Source organism: Leuciscus leuciscus (genome assembly GCF_965113295.1).
Source record: "Leuciscus leuciscus genome assembly, chromosome: 22".
Taxonomy (NCBI): domain Eukaryota; kingdom Metazoa; phylum Chordata; class Actinopteri; order Cypriniformes; family Leuciscidae; genus Leuciscus; species Leuciscus leuciscus.
The window spans coordinates 9143577-9160612 of NC_138746.1; the positions used below are offsets into that span (position 1 = coordinate 9143577).

Consider the following 17036-nt stretch of genomic DNA (forward strand, 5'->3'; position numbering starts at 1 on the left):
AGATAGAAGCGGTCAAAGCATATTCTCTCACTTGGCCAATATGGGTCAACAATCTTGATGATTTCACTCAGCACTTCAGCTTCTCATCAGATTTTCTGTCCAATCAAATGCTCTCTAGAATATGAAGCCCCTCCCCCATGTACTATGTTTTATATGGTGAATGGCACATAATGCACTATATAGGGGATAGGGAATGATTCAGACAGTGTAAATATGCTTTCCATTGGGATGAATGAAGTCTGGTTTCGCGACTTCACGAATGAACCGTCGGCAGTGCGCACACAGTCTGCTCCAGTCCAGAGACACGATAGCACAGAGCAAATCACATGTGTGAGTCGGCACAGACCACAAAACGTATCGGACCCTGGCCCATTTGAATTCTTCCTTTCATATTCAATCTATTAAACTGTGGCTGTCAATTGCGGCTTTGCCGAGCTCAATGGCTCTGGCCGAGCTGTGATAGCTATTGGCTATTTTTTAAAAAGGGGGGGAGCTATACAACATGTCCCGCCCTGTCTTCATGTTTCAGTGGAAATTACATCAACACATTGGAAAACATAGCCTGGTTAAAACCAGACCATTCTCAGTAGTAACTGAGTTATGGTCTGGCAAAGCTTCATTAATAACGTCACCAACGGACATCGCTCAAATGCCTCTGGGCGCAATTGGATAGACCTAAAACCAATCAGAGCGATCGTCATCGTGTAAAGCCATATGCTGCGTCCCAATTCGCCTAAGTTACACTACGCCATAAAAGTATGTACTCTTTTTGTGAAGAAAAGGTATTTACTTTTGAATGTGTAGCAAAAAAGTAGGCAATCTTTGGGACATACTACTTCGTCATCTTTATCGGACGGATCTGTCGCGTGCATCCTGTCACGTAAACTGCCCTGTCAATCATCTTGTCACAGTTAAAATCCTCTATTAAATCTAATTTAATTTCCTACCGTTTCGGAGAGAAATGTAGTAGTACGTTCATCTGCCAGTGGGTCTTTCATGTAGACTGTCCTCATGTGTTTGCCATTTGAATATAATAATGCATTTAAAAGTTGGTGCGCTTCACCAACGGACGTCGCTCAAATGCCTCTGGGCACAATTGGATAGACCCAGAGCCATAGAGAGAGAGAGTTGCGACACTCCCATAGACCTCCGTTGTAAATAATGGCGGCGCTTTTAACCGCCTACTTCCGGGATATGAAGATCGGAATAGTTCCAAACACTGTCATTTGGGCGTTGGACACCATTCACTTACATTGCTGCGCGTCGAGTTGTTCCAGAGTTAAGTTGCCGAAATATCGACCTCTTTTGAATTGTCAACTGTCTATATTGTATCAGAGGCCCTTTGCGATGCTTATACTGGTCTTCATTTGTACATGCACAGCGTAATTATTTATATTTTATGTTGGTTGTTTCAACCAATTTTCAAGCACTGCCTGCTAGCTAACGTTAGTTAGCTAGCGCGACTTCGTCAGCTAAGAGTTCGGTAATGAGTCGCTACCACCTTTATAGCAACTTTTATTTAATTAAATTTTTTGGGATATACTAACTTTTCATTATATTATTATTGTCTTGAGTGAAGCGGCTTGTGAGAACAATGCTGGACCTTTAGGATTGTTATGGCCATCACCAGTCCTGTCTGTTTCATGGATCACCTGCCCCTGGTTTTTGTTTTTCTTGTTCACACACACAAGCACACATTTTTGTTGTCTGTCATTGTTTAATAAAAAATATTTTATTTGAAAACCTTCATTTGTATCAGCCATGCTTAAATTCGTTTTTAATCTGTTATAGTTTTGATAATGTGTATGGCCTTAATCTTAAAATAATATTCTTAGTCTTAACATGATCATGTTTCACGTTGTGGTCCTGGGGGTGGCCACTTTCATCAGAAGAAGTGAGCTAGCTTCTAAGCGAATTCTGAACGGACCGCCACGGCAGACCTCTTTGCGTGATCACGAAGGTAGGCTAATGGCTGAATCAAAATTTATAAGCAAAATCACGGGAATCAATAGCCTAATACAGCCCAGTTGTGCTAAAATAAATATCATGAGACGTCCATCATCAGATGAATGATATGGAAAAGTTAAGTTAGAGCCGCTAAAGCCAGTGCTACTACCCATGCGAACATGAACACTAAGCTTTTCCCTCCAAAAATATAGCTTAAAACTTATCTCCAAAAGCAAAACTGACATTAACAAAATGCAATAATGCAATAACAGCTGAAAAAGTACTTGGGTGTGTGTTTTATTTTATATTTACCGTTCAATAATGCAATCGCTGCTGTCTGTCCCATAGAAGAACATGACAGCCAGCGTACGTTTTGGAACTATTGGGGCTTACATGAACCACGTGACAGCCATAGCGGCGACATCAAAGAGTGTCGCAACTCTCTCTCTCTATGGCTCTGGATAGACCTAAATCAATCAGAGCGATCGTCATTGTGTAAAGCCCGCCCCAACGTTTCTGATTGGTGCCTCGATTTCGACGGATTAGATATTGGCTTGAATGAGCTCTTTGCCAGACTACTTGCAGAGCAAATCTAAATTTGCCGGAAGTTGTCTGGGTTTTCCCAGGCTATGGAAAGGATAGTTCTGATGAAAAATCTGTCATCATTTACTCACCCTCATATGATTCCAAACCTGTATGACTTTCTTCTGAGAAACATAAAAGAATGTAAAAGTGAAAGTCCTAAGTGTATATATATACTTTTTAATGGCAACCAAAACTGTTTGGTTACCAGCATTCTTCAAAATATCTTCTTTTGTGTTCCAAATATATATAATATGTAACAATATTAGAAGTAAATGATGACAGAACTTTCCTTTTTGGGTGAACTAACCCTTTAAATATATATATATATATATATATATATATATATATATATATATTTTTTTTTTTTTACTTAAAATAAATGCAAAAAAACAACAGTATTAAAAAATGTAAAAAATAAATTATATATTTTGTTGAAATTTTATTTTTTAAACATTAAACAATATAATAGAATATAATGTAAAATAAATCAATAAAGTGTTAAATTTGTTTAATTGATTAAGTGTCAAAGGTGTCTGCTTCACCTCCTGAACATCACCATAAACCCGTCAAAACAGAAAATACAGAAGTTTCAGATGTAACAGAATGAGTCACCTTTTGCCTTCAAAGGTTTTAGAAGATTCTGAGAACTGGCAAACCATCAGATTCTGAGAACTGGCAAACCATCTACACCCTGGAATTCTTCACTGTAACTCAAGTGAGGTTGTCTATTCTTTTTCTTTTTTCTCTCTTTTTTTTGTTCCCTTTCATATTATTTGAATCTTTAGGTTGCAATCTGTTCTCTGTACTTCATTATTAATTCCTTATTATAAATTTTTTTTTTCTAAAGCCTGTAAATATAAGGAGTCGATACCAGTCATGCCAACTTGTGCTTGTTTAGAAAAATCCTCCATGAATGGGTGCGACACATCGATGTGACAGCATGCAGATGGTAAAGCAAGGTGTGACGGAATCTTTTTTACTGCAGTGGAGCAGATCATGTGTTCTCCAGGATATTATCAGGTCCTTGACATATTTGCAGAACAAACATTTCCACCCAAAACAAAATTGAGCTTCAGCTAAAGAAAAGAAGAAAAAAAATGCTAGGAGGAAAAACAATCACTACATTAAATGTGTTGGTCAGAATTTTGGCTTCAAAAAAGTAACTAGGGCACCAAAACAAACAGTTCCTGAAACAATTAATCTTAAATCAGTTTTAATGCAAGATCACATGACCTCCTCATCCTCCTAGTCGACATTGATTCTTTCTAAGGTGGGGCAGATGTCTCGGATGCGGTAACACACTGATATTTCAGTCGGCGGTGTGATATTTAATTCCCGCCACAAACAAAAACAAAACATCCGGAAAGTTGGTGCGCGCGGTGAGCGGCTGGGCGCAGGAGACGCGTCTTTAGTCGCGCGCTGAGAAGCGGGTTTAAGTGCGTCAGCGCAGCGTTCACTGCCTCCATAGACCGCAGTTTGCCGATGGACACCGGCTTCCTCTGTAATAAGTGTAGTATAAATGGATAACTAATGACTGAAGAAATATTTCCCATACAAACCTATAAAACGGCATTGTTAATGTGAAAAGCTCAAAAGACACGTCTCCATTAATGCAAACGTAAGCTGAACGTTTTGAACTTCTATAAGTGTGTTTACAAATAATACTGAAGTCAGTCTCCGTCAGGCTGACATGCATCGCACGCCCACAGTCAAAACACTGCAGCAGTTTCTCCTAGACAGAAAGTCCCCCTTAGGCTATGAGTGATAGCAGTAAAACAAGTTTAGAACTCTAGAAAAACAGGTCAGTGCGTAAAACATAAGGCAGTCCGACAAGTATAAGAGATGCTCTTTAAGTTCATAAACATACGCTCGATCCATTGAGTGCGATAGGGGAGAAGCGTTATGTCAGTCATCTCCATGTCATGATACCTAATTGGATTTTTTGCTAACTGTCCACAAGTGGCCAATGTTATAAATGACAGCGTCGATCTAATGACTAAATTAATGGAAGAAATGATGCAACTGTCACGCGGATTTAATTTGGTAGTGTAAAGGTTTGCACATATGTATCCTCTATTGGTGGACCAGCAGGGAGAGGTCGACTGCTGCAAACATCCGCCCATCACGAACTCCAGCTCACAACTTTACTGAAGTTGAATAACACGTCAAGAAAGCAACGTGACAACCTAAAGAACGTCTCACACCCGGACAAACGGGAAACTTCTGCTATAACTCGGGGGTAACTGCCTACCTCCGGTGTTGATGTAAGTTTGCGTCGCTGTCTCCAGTCGTCTCTTCGCTCTCTCCTGTCGAGCCGTAATCGTCGTCCTCTACGGTCACTTCTCCGAAACCCGGGGCTCCTCCGACGTTGTCATGTGGCCGCTCCATAACGGCAACATGTTCCGCCGCCTCGGTGTTTGGCGTCGGGGCCACTTCGAGTTTTCTCTCTGAGAGAGACTGACTTTGCAAAGTAACCGTTACCGTTCTCAGAACAAGCAGCAGCAGCAGAGATATGCACACATTTCCAAACTGAAACCCCCTTTCCATTGGGACAAGTGGCACATGAGTAGTTAGGCAATCACATACCAAAATAAAAAGTGAATTTTAAAAACTAGACTATAAAACGCGTTATACAAGTAAATTCGTAAGGCTATATGATCTCTTTCTGTTGTCCTCTCTTAACGTAAACATGCAATCAACGGCACCATGTTATTCCCTTTATACTTGACGTTGGCTGTGCCGTGGTAACGTCAAGCCCCGCCCCTATCCAAACGACCATTGGCTGCAAAAGGAAGCAAATCCCTGCAGTGTGTGCTGATTGGTGTGAGCGTTTGTCAATCTTCACTGCTCGTCTACTAAGCAGATTTTGATTGCTTCCTACAACTGTCTTTTACAGTGCAGTCTGTTGACGTGTCGCCACTCTTATGCACTTCATTCCATTGGGCGCTTTCCTTGTCACTCAGAAATAGAGGCGGGAGGAAAGGCAGCCTAGAGCAAAAGCAATGCGAGTATGGCTGTCTTTTGAAGTATATTATTGGCTACATCGTAGAGTTTTAGCCAATAAAATAGAAGTGTTGACTCCAACTTGTTTCATTGGTATGTTTACGGAAGCCGCGAAAGAACTCTGGTTAATGCATTGGTCTGACACGCTGTCAATCAAAATCAGCGCTACTGTGATTTCTAACGGAGGGGCGTTGCTACTACTTTTTGAGTGATGCTGATTGGGTAAAAAGTAAAAGGATGGAAATAACGACGTGGCCCTGTGTTTGCGGACAAAAAGTGAAGTCATGTTTGACAATTTCATTTCCGGGCTTTTTGATAGGAAAATAAACCTCTGCTTTTAGGTTTATTTTATTTATGCACTTACATTTATTAAGTGTATTTTCCTTTAATTATTTTTTAAATGAATGTACACATATTACGTCTCGTTATCGGATTGTAATAAAAGACTTACAACCATGGCACTTTTAAAATAATACGTTTAGAAATATTTAGGAAACTTGAGCATTTCAGTTCACTTTTTGTAGCAATGAAGGTTGGCTACTGTGCTGTGCAATGTATATGGCGCTCTCTTGTGGCCTAATAAGTAATCTGTTAACTTATCTTTGAGCCATACTGATTAAGTAAAACGTCAGAAAAAAATGACAGTTCATAATTGATTGGTCCAGTTTTAATATTGATTTTCAGTCTGGAGCACAACATTTGAAAACTTCAGTATCACAGTAAAATTGGGAGAGTAAAACAAGCTGGTATTTGAAGAAGTACAATACCCCAAAATCACAGTGACCTCTGTGAGGTTTTCATTAACAGAACTGAGAGATCAATAAATGTACAGAAGATAAGGCCTTCAGCTGTGCCACCAACTCACTGCTGCTTTCATCCCTCAACAACACTGTGCTGATGGCCACAGGCACATCGCAAAAATTATACAAAAACAAAATCAATATCAAAAGCTGAGTGGCATTTCACCCCTTCAAATAGTTATTTTGTCCAGGGGCAGAATGCTCTGAAATGATTGATCAATGAATTAAACGAACCACTGTGTGCAGGAAAAGGCCACAAGTTTCACTTGAGGTTTCACGTTGGAACATGAGCAAATCTACCAGAATCTCCAAAACAGTTTCAAAAGATCATACAAACCCACAGAAAATGTATTAACGATCAATTCTGATGAGATTGAGAAAGGCTTGTAAGGCTAGCAACTATGCTTTGTAAAAAAATATACACTTACGTAGGCACAGACGCAGGCCACTATATTCATGCGTGTGTATAGACATCCATGCAAGACAACGTTCACGGTAGAGCATGGAAAGAAGTAAAGAAGCACAAAAGGCAAAATTACATTGTAGACGTAAGGACTGTAACTGCAGGTTACATTAGCAGAACTTTTCAGACAGAGGATATGTGAGAGGAAACAGGAAAGACCCGAAGACCTAATTTTGCATTGATGTGTAAAATGCCCCATTTGCCCGCATGCAAACCAGTCCTGATCAGATGGTTTCTGTACCAGAAAATAAAAGAACCTGTAGGGAAAGAGCTGCCAGAGTCTGTGTATGTGAATGGCACTTGAGGTGTGCAGGCTGGTCTATCACAAGAGCAGAGGAAGGATCTTCTCAGTTGACAGGAGGGTCTCTAGTCTTGACACTTCCGTCCTCCATACCGAAGTACACCCGCTCAGCCATCCCCACAAACAAGCCCGTCTCAACCACACCTTCATAAAAGAGAGAACATTCATTGGTGGTATTTAGGAATATATACACTACCGTTTAAAGGTTTGGGGCCGGCAAGATGGATATAAATACAGTCGTACAGTTGTTTTAAATTAATAATATTTCAAATAAATGCAGCCTTGGTGAGCAAGAGACTTCTTTCAAAAACATTACAAAAAAATTACAAAAATTAACAGTTGGTATGTAGAGAAAAGTAAGGTAATGGAAGAACAGTGGTATTCTGTTCATCTGTACACACCTGGGATCATCTTAATGGCCGTGTTGACCTCTTTCCAGTTCTGAGCATGCTCAAACTTCCAATCCAGAATGAAGTTGCTGTTATCAGTAACCACTGGACCCTAAATTTAATAGAATCAAATCATAAGATGAATACACCACATATCCAAAAATGCCAAGATAGGGAGCATGACAAATAATGTGTGAGTGTATACTGTGTTTTATATATACTAAGGTTGTATTCACACTTGTAGTTCGATTCTCTTGGTTCTTTTGGTCCTGACCAAAAAAGAAAATATTATATTTAGTCCTGGTTTCCTTAGCGTTCACACTGTCATTTTGAACTCTAGACCTAAAGATAAAAAATAAAAAAAAGCCTTTATTGACGTATATTTTGCAATGGAGCTTACTGAACAGCCAAACAGCTCTGTGTGCTGGGCTTAATGCGCTCGTTGTATGTGTACATATCATAGTGTTTTTACCAGCTTTACTCTTTTATCAAAGAGTTTATAAAATGAGTAAGTCAAAACAGCAGTAGGGTTTCCTCTGTTGCACACGAAGATCTGCTGCAAGGAGATGGCGTTTCTGACTCCTGTACCGAACTGTAATGAGCAACATCGCTCTTATGATGAAAGGAACCGGGTATCTTTGAGCATTCTGTCCTCTTTAGGGTCACGTTATGACATCACATCCTGTTTTCGGGTGTCTATGGTCTACTGGTGCACACCAGAGTTTGTTTGGAAGTGGATGAAACCCCTTGAAAAGGAGGGTCTCAGTCCGCTTATTTGGTGTGCACCAGTTCGGATGGCAGCGTTCACACTTATTCAAATGAACCGCACTAACAGAGCAATCGCACCAGACTTTGTTTTAATCAAACCAAACCAGCCAAGTGTGAACACACCCTTAGTTCTTTTCTATGATAAATGAAGCTCTTTGGGCTGATGCAGTTCAAATGAATAAAGAGGAGTTCATATTTTAGGGCAGGACATTGTCATTTCTTAATGTAATGTAATAGCAAATAAACAAAAAAGAACCCTCAATAGTGTACATAACACAATTGCAACTCAAGATCGATCAGTAAGACTTTCTTACAGCTTTACTGACTGCCATCCTCAGCACTGCCTCTCCTCCAAAGCGCCGGGCAATGGCTCTGGACACGGGCACATACGCCATGGGGATGACCTCCACCGGCACCCCTTTCTTCCACTGCTGCCCCAGAGTCTTTGAGTCCTTTCTACCCACACAAAAAACAAAATGACATCACATGAGCACGTCTAAACTTCTAGTTTGTACATGTAGAAGAAGACTCTCTCACATAATTATAGCAACCACATGCTGAGTTACAATGACACATGACTTCTGTTAAACGCTCCACTACTTGCACCTCATGATCAGGAGTAATTATGGGCTGTTAAATATATACTGAATTTGGTAGCTCAAACAGTAGAGCACGACACTATGGGTGGATTCCCAGGAAATGCATGAACTGATGAAGTGTAAACCTTGACTGCAACGCAAGTCGCTTTGGATAAAAGCATCAGCCCGTCAACACATACATACCTATAGTCTGCGATGACAATAAAGTGTTTGGCACAACCAGCCACAATCTTCTCCTGGGTTAAGCATCCTCTGTTTTGAAGGAGGAAAAAACGGACATGACACAAGACCTGATGACACCTTAGGGCAGGGATAGGCAACTCCGGTCCTGGAGGACCCCGGTCCTGGATGGCCGCTGTCCTGCAGAGTTTAGCTCCAACCCTAACTAAACACACCTGAACAAGGCAATCAATGTTTTCAGGATTACTAGATAGATACAGGCAGGTGAGTTTTTATCAGGGCTGAAGCTAAACTCTGCAGGACAGCGGCCCTCCAGGACCGGAGTTGCCTATCCCTGCCTTAGGGGTTTCACACAAAAGAACATGGAAGAGGAATTAGAAAGTATCCTTGAATTTAATAGGTTTTCCAAACTCACCCTCCTCCTTTAATCAGAGTCAAAGCAGCATCAACTTCATCAGCTCCGTCAATTGCTACATCCAGCTAGAAGTCACAAAAAAACACTCTTTAGGGCAAATAATTATCAAATAATTTGTCCGAAATAGCCTTTATTTGAAATCATTAACATTACAGTAGATTTCAAAGTGAAAGTTTGAAAATGTATTTAGGATATGAAGATTTTGTTCTGTGTTCAGTTAATCTCAATTGACAGTATTTGTTACATTTGTGAAAGCAAGCATAACAGTTCTCCAAAATTTACATGACAACAGAATTTAAAGATTGACATATTTGTAATTATGATTTTTTTTTATTATGATTTTTCTGTTTTCTATCCCCTTGTATACATGATTCGTCTTCTTCTGCACTCTATTTAGGCACTCATGTATTTGTAATGTCATCTGCCTTTTTATTTAGTTATTTATTTATTTAGATGTATGTATGTATGTATGTATGTATGTATATATATATTTTGTTATATATTGTTATAAATTGTTTGGTCTCCATTGTTCTTATTAACATTGTTCTTATTAAGTCCAAAATGAATTAACAATATTGAGAGAAAATGTAATAGTTTTTCGTTAAATTTAAACGCATACTTCACCGCTGGCAAAATGGCTTTCAATTAAACTTGGCTCCTTATCGAGTAGAAAAACAAAACATTATTTTAAATCAGTGCTACCTGACTAGAGGAAACGGAGAAAAGGCTGTTATCTTCCCGTTTGCCAAATAGGTAGGAAAACTTCAACTTTCACCAGTCTGCTATGGATACGCTTACCAGAGTCAAATATCATCTTGCTTTAGTATGAATTAAGTCTTAGCAAACTTTGAGTCATAATGGTATAGACTTATTCCCGGGTGCAAGAATTCAAAGAGTAAACATTTAGTAAGAGTGAGTTACTTTCGTTTTCAGCACACTGTAGGAAATGGCAGCAAAAAAAAAAAAAAAAAAAAGAATAAAATTTGAAATATGGAAAGAAAGCCATGCTGGAAAATCTGAAAAATCCTCCATGTTTGTAGTCGACATGCAGCACGAACACAGTGTTTTAGGCCAAATGGAGAGGAAAAAGTGAAAGAAACTGCAATTCTGTCAGTTCCACCCAAACCTCTGAAGCAAAGCCTGACACTAGGTGGAATGATAATTTCTTAAAGGGATACTTTACCGTTTTTTCATATTAAACTATGTTATTCCCTTAACTAAGACGAGTTGATACATACCTCTCTCGTCTCAGTGCGTGCACTTAATCCCTCTGTCTTGCGGCGAAACTTTGTTAGCCCAGTTCATTTAATATGGGCCAAGCAGAGAAGCTACCAAACACCTCCACGTTTTCCCTATTTAAATACGGTTACTCGCGAAGTGTAACTCGACCTAGAACGGTGACACAAAACAAAACGTTGCGCTTTTCTAAGCGTGTAAAATGGATAACTATTTTGTATGGCGGAATACCATAGCAAGTGCTTGTAAGCACTTCGACTTGGCGCAGTAATATCTTCACTCGTGGAAAAATCCTCTCACCGGCCCCCGCTCCCTCTAGTGAAGATATTACTGCGCCAAGTCGAAGTGCTTACAAGCACTTGCTATGGTATTCCGCCATACAAAATAGTTATCCATTTTACACGCTTAGAAAAGCGCAACGTTTTGTTTTGTGTCACCGTCCTAGGTCGAGTTACACTTCGCGAGTAACTGTATTTAAATAGGGAAAACGTGGAGGTGTTTGGTAGCTTCTCTGCTTGGCCCATATTAAATGAACTGGGCTAACAAAGTTTCGCCGCAAGACAGAGGGATTTAGTGCACGCACTGAGACGAGAGAGGTATGTATCAACTCGTCTTAGTTAAGGGAATAACATAGTTTAATATGAAAAAACGGTAAAGTATCCCTTTAATCAGTCAAATGTGCATCAAGTCAAATTTCATCCAATTAATCAGCCTGCCCAATGTCTATAAGTCTTCTATTCTAAACAGGTGGTATTTGAGCTGTTAAGTTAAGTCTAAATCATCTTTTAACGGTTCTGCTGTCTTCCTGAACTTTCATATTGAGCATTCATTTTTGTACAAGAGGTCCAGCTCCCCCTCCCAAACTCACCTCAGGATGTCTGTCTAAATCAGAAAGAGTGAGACCATGCTGCAGAATCAGCTGACGGGCCTAGATCAACAATTCAAATGAGTCCATTATAACACAAGTGTTAAATAGCGTTTAAAGAGTGTTATGTTAACAGATTAAGGTTTATACTGACCTGGAAGGACGTGGGAACACACACAATGTTCAGCTTCTCCTCTCTTACCCTCTCAGCTAGAAACAAAATACCATCCTTTAGTAATTATCATATAAGCATAAATGGATAATATTAAATGTCTTACCCAGCCTGTCCACAGCATAGACGATAGTCGAGCCACTGCCCACCCCAACTACCTGATTGTTCTGAAAGAAAAAAAATAATTATAACATAACCAAACAAACCGCAGTACCACATTAAGGGAACACAAAACTGATAAGGCCTAAAAATCTTGAATTAATTATTTTTTTCAACAAAGAGTCAGTAAAGGAGATGCATTAAGTCGATAATAATCGATTTTCTCGATTAGTTGTCGCAGCCATATTTTATTGTTACGCAGCACGTTTGAGCTTCTGCAGGAAACAATCTTGCATGTCAATCAGTTTTGGTTGAGCTGTTTATGTTCGCTGATCAATGTTTATATTTTAATAAAAGACTAATTTGAACTTGTCTGTCATATAAAGCGATCGAGTCTCTTCAGAAAATTTGGACAAACGTTAAACCACTCAAATATGAATTAGTTTTACGATCTCTCTACTTTTTGAAGGGTCAAAGAAGTTGTGTAGCTGACAATGGAGGGACATAAAGCTTTTAGATTTCATCAAAAAGATATTCATTAGAGTTACAAAGATGAACGATTTGGGACAACACGAGGGTGAGTAATTAATGACAGAATTTTAATTTTGGGGTGAACTAAACCTTTAATTACTCATCGGACCCTAGTGTGCTACAATTCATTATTTATAGTAGACACAGTCAACACACGTTACACCACGTAGCTATTTTCAAAGATGCTAATCTCTAAAGGTTTAATTTGAGCTGCTTTAGCATCCTTATATCACTAGCTTACTTTACTGCTGCATTAATCATCACATATGTGCTTAACTAAAGCCACATGAGTTACACTTGTCCTCAACTTCTTGCTGAGTTAACTACAATTTAACATATAACATGCCAGCTAGCATGATTAAAGCTAAAGTGTCACAGCGGATACCCAATACAAATTGTGACTGTCAAAGCACATAGTCATAATAAATGTAAAACAGTTGAACTGCAGTTCTGTTGAGAGTAACGTTAACGTTAACTGAATAACGCTAGATAAATCGATATGCATCGTGTGTCTCGTAACGTGTTTAATGCGCCCATTTGGCCAGTTAAACTGACGTAACTGATGGAAATGTGTCACAACGAAGGTAAATACACAGTCTTACCTGTATGTGGTTATTTACAGCAGCATAAGCTGCCAGTTTTTTGGCCTCTTCAGCCATGAGAGTGCCGTGGTACCGCCGTCTGCTGCTGCTGCTACACACGTGTTTTTCCCCCGGTAGAAAGAGGAGGAGAGATCTGCTACTGATCACTGCAAACTCAGCCCACCTCTGCAGCTTCATCACACAGCGCGTCCACGATCACAATAAAATACTTGCTACACTTGTATACATTACATGCACGCGCAGAACCGAAACAGAAAGGACAGTAAACAATATATTAAAGGACGCTCAAACATTTGAGTCAAAATAACACCTGTCAGATAAGTACGAGTTCAGGAGTTTTCATAACAGGCGTGTGTTCTTGGACCCAATAGCAAAGCAGAATACAGTAGCGATGTCCGATTCTGGAATGAATCGTTCTTTTGAGTCGGATCTTTTAAACGAGTCGGTTGCGCAAACCCGTTCTTAAAGGGATAGTTCACCCAAAAAATGAAAATTCTGTCACCATTTACTCACCCTTGTCGTTCCAAACCTCTTCGGAACACAAATGAAGATCTTTTTGATGAAATCTGAGAGCTTTCTGTCTCTCCATAGACTAATACTACAGCTGTACGCAACTAACAGTTACCATTTTGATGCTTCATAAAACAAATCCATATCAATTGAATGGTTTAGACCAAATTTTCTGAAGAGACTTGATCGCTTTATATGATGAACAGATTTAATTGAGGCTTTTATTCACATATAAACATTGATCAGCAAACATAAACAGAAGCTCAAACGAACCTGCTTGATGCGGGAGAACAAACCTCTTGCAGAACCAAATGTGCTGTGTAACACATGAGAATGAATTAGTTATCGCATGTCAAGTGAACATGATCGAGCTTCTGTTTACCACAACTGATGTGTGAGTTGAGGAATGTTATATGTGAATTCATATTTGGGTGAACTATCACTTTAACTATATTCAAGAAAAAACTATTTATTTAGGAAAAAAGCATTTAGAGTGAACTGAGGATATGACTGATGGGATGAGTAGTAGGCTACTTTAATAACTGAATAGCAGAAATATCAAAAATTACATGTAGAAATGTTTACAACTATTGGTGGTCTATCTATTTATCTTTTTAAACGCATACAAAAAAATTGCATTTGATTTTAAAACATAAAACATCCAGCCGAGAGATAACATTTTAAATATCTTGTTCTCCTTATTATTATTATTATGAGTCAGGCTTCCCATCTATGATCTATATAATGTTAACACTTAACATGACCATTAGAGGGCAGTTAATGCCTACATTACAAAATGACTAGATTTACAAAATTTAAAATATTGTGGTATTTTTAGTAAGAACAAACTAGAGACTAGTGACATGATTAGATCAGTTTGACTATGTTAAAAAAAAAAAAAAAAACACATTGTCATTTAGTAATGAAAATTAACTGTAGCCAACATAAATAGAAAACAGGAGCGCTGAAACAGATGGGTATCAATATATCTCTTTATTTGGCAATCAGCTTGAAATGATCTAGATTTCAGTGTATAGCATACCCCTATTAAACCCACACCATCCTTCCAATAAACATGTCTCTTATTTACCTTAGTTTTTACATATTGCAGTTTACAAATTTAGCTTATCTGTTTGACAAAATCGATTTGACAATGAATATTTTTTATGTGCTTTATAAAAATCTACACATTATACATTCATGATTAGAAAATAAAAAATCCAAAACAATATTTAAACAGCACAGAACAAAACTCGTCAACATATCCCACCCAGGTGTGAGCGACCACAAATTAAAGTTGAATACTTCAATATTACAGTAAATACTGAGGGATGTCCAATGACAAACAGGATTACTGAAGGGAGGTTGTTTTTACACCAGAGGTCTGGACTCAAGGAGAATAACTATGATACGGTTACAGGGAAGATAGAGAGCAAGAAATGGGAATGCTGATTACGCAAGTGCAGCAAGATCTTCAAGAGAAAACCATCTTCTTCAATAGTACGCCTAATCTCTCTCTGAAGCTTAAAGCTCTCCATGTCTAGTCTGATTCTCAGCTTTCTCTAATCTCACATTGCCAATGATTAAGTGCACAGGTGCTAACTTTTTTGCCCACAGTTAATCAAACCATGTCTTTCTTTTTTTGTGCGCCTTCATTTACAGCGTCTATTTTGGGAATGTAATGTTGTTTGATGGGTCAAAATCATCAAAGATATCTGCATCTTCCAATTTCTTGGGATCTCTAAGAGGGTTTTATTTAGAAAGACCGCAAACAACTATAAACAACTATGAAGTAAGGATATAATGGAACTACACCTTCATTTGACCATTATTTCTAGTTGCTTTTAATAATAACACAAATTACGTAATAGTAATACAAATCAAAAGTTTCAATGTCTTATAAAAGGCATGCTTTCTCTGTTTTAAATATATTGTGAGATGGACGGACATGATCGTGTGCGTTTAAGTAAGTGCCTTTCTTTTGGGCATTGTTTATAATCATGCCTGTATGTGTGTGTGTGTGTTTGTGTGTTTGTGTGAGAGTGTGTGTGTGTGTGTGTGTGTGTGTGTGTGTGTGTGTGTGTGTGTGTGTGTGTGTGTGTGTGTGTGTGTGTGTGTGTGTGTGTGTGTGTGTGTGTGTGTGTGTGTGTGTGTGTGTGTGTGTGTGTGTGTGTGTGTGTGTGTGACTGAGGAAGGTACACAGTCGTGGTGTCTTGTGATGTGCAAAGCTTAAATGTCAGAGTCCATTCAGCAGTGAGTAAGGTCCACAGAAATGCTGCTTGTTTTTCTCCTTTTCCCTGAAACCCCAGCGCTTAGGATACATTCTCAACACATCAGTGGGTATCCAAACTAGAAGTCTATTACCTCGAAAGTAAACTCTCTTTAGAAAACTTTAAAATATTGATAGCCTCTAATAATCCGCTGTATTGCTATGAGACACAGTTTCCTAATAAGGTGAGTGTATTGTTTTGGTCCATGCTCATGACATTATTACTTATTTGCGCTGATATGTACCAAAATGCACTGGAAAATCTGCGATCGACAGCTTTTTTTATTTGACGTATGAGAGTTTTTGCGCTGGGTGAGCGTGCGTGCGAGTCAGTGTTCAGCATTAAGAGGTATTGCTACAGATTCAGTTCAGTCTCTTGTTCAAAAACCAGCTGTGTTTGTGTCCAAAAACACTATGATCGGAGATGGAGAGAACACTCATGTAAATTAGTCATGGCACAATTGTTGAGAATAAATGTGATGGTTTCCTACGTCTTCTAAAACAAGTGTTTGATCTGTACTGTGATGCATGGATACATCAGAATAGACTAGAGAGGGGGAGGGGGCTTTGGTGTACTATTCAGATCATGAGAGAAGCAGTGACTGACCAAGGTCAATAGTCAAACAGTCAGACAGCGGTCTGTCTTTCTACTCTGTCTTGAACAGGCAGCTCATCTTCCCCCTCTCTTGTTCTGTCTTTAAATATCCTTCTTTTCTAATCTCTCGTTCTATTACTCTATTACTCGTTCAGTGCTTCACCAGAATGCCTGCTGTTAAACACTAGAATCAGTTTGTTTTTCCTCCCAGAGTTTTGCATTTCAGAAACACAATTCCCAGAGTCCTTTGCTCAGAGGCTCAGTGTGCATGCGTTCACATGCGCTGTGCATCCATAATGTCCAGGTACTTAGCCTCAATGATCCTGGGCAGTAGGCAGTTCCTGAGGCAGAGACACAATTCAAAGTATGTTAATATCATATATTCAAAGTATGGTAATATCATATATATCCGAGCAGAATGCGAACCGGCGTGGGTGGTGGGCGTGCTAAGAAGGACGATAAAGGTCAGTCACTAGAGCGCCTCTTGAGGCCTACCTGCACAGCTCTTACTAGCTTACTATAAAAAAGAGAATGAGACAGAGCTCGTAATAAAACAAGAATCAACATTGGTTTGGCTTTTCGAAGATGACGAGAACTGAGGGATTTGAAATGTAAAAACAAAGCTGAGAGATTTTATTGAACAGATACATTGCCATATGTAGCTCTCTAACAGAGTTCATTGTAAAGCATTATCTATAGCGAAGGAT

At 39.0% G+C, this 17036-nt stretch overlaps 3 protein-coding genes and 1 long non-coding RNA gene across 8 annotated transcripts in view; 1 reads left to right on the forward strand and 3 right to left on the reverse strand.

Annotated features, from left to right (window-relative positions):
• eif2ak3 (eukaryotic translation initiation factor 2-alpha kinase 3) overlaps positions 1-5277 on the reverse strand; it is a 31986-nt gene extending 26709 nt beyond the window's left edge. The window contains exon 1 of the mRNA XM_082153618.1: positions 4784-5277. Coding sequence (XP_082009744.1) covers positions 4784-5079 — 296 coding nt within the window. The 5' untranslated portion in view covers positions 5080-5277. The remainder of the gene's footprint in view (positions 1-4783) is intronic.
• Positions 5278-6186: 909 nt separating this feature from the next.
• On the reverse strand, positions 6187-13285 carry rpia (ribose 5-phosphate isomerase A (ribose 5-phosphate epimerase)). The gene is made up of 9 exons (XM_082153656.1): positions 12956-13285; positions 11830-11890; positions 11706-11761; positions 11555-11614; positions 9451-9515; positions 9039-9107; positions 8571-8712; positions 7501-7600; positions 6187-7243 (listed from the first exon to the last, which is right to left on the reverse strand). The coding sequence occupies exons 1-9, from the start codon at positions 13130-13132 to the stop codon at positions 7146-7148; spliced, it is 828 nt and encodes a 275-aa protein (XP_082009782.1). The 5' UTR covers positions 13133-13285; the 3' UTR covers positions 6187-7145.
• A 103-nt stretch (positions 13286-13388) lies between these two features.
• Positions 13389-15590, forward strand: LOC309486388. The gene is made up of 2 exons (XR_014201502.1): positions 13389-13475; positions 13837-15590. It is a non-coding gene; the product is annotated as an uncharacterized lncRNA (long non-coding RNA).
• Positions 15529-17036, reverse strand: part of slc4a11 (solute carrier family 4 member 11) — an 82164-nt gene continuing 80656 nt past the window's right edge. For all 5 annotated transcript variants that reach the window (XM_082153621.1, XM_082153623.1, XM_082153622.1 and 2 more), the window contains exon 20: positions 15529-16670. In XM_082153621.1, the coding sequence (XP_082009747.1) occupies positions 16604-16670 (67 nt within the window). In that variant the 3' untranslated portion in view covers positions 15529-16603. The remainder of the gene's footprint in view (positions 16671-17036) is intronic.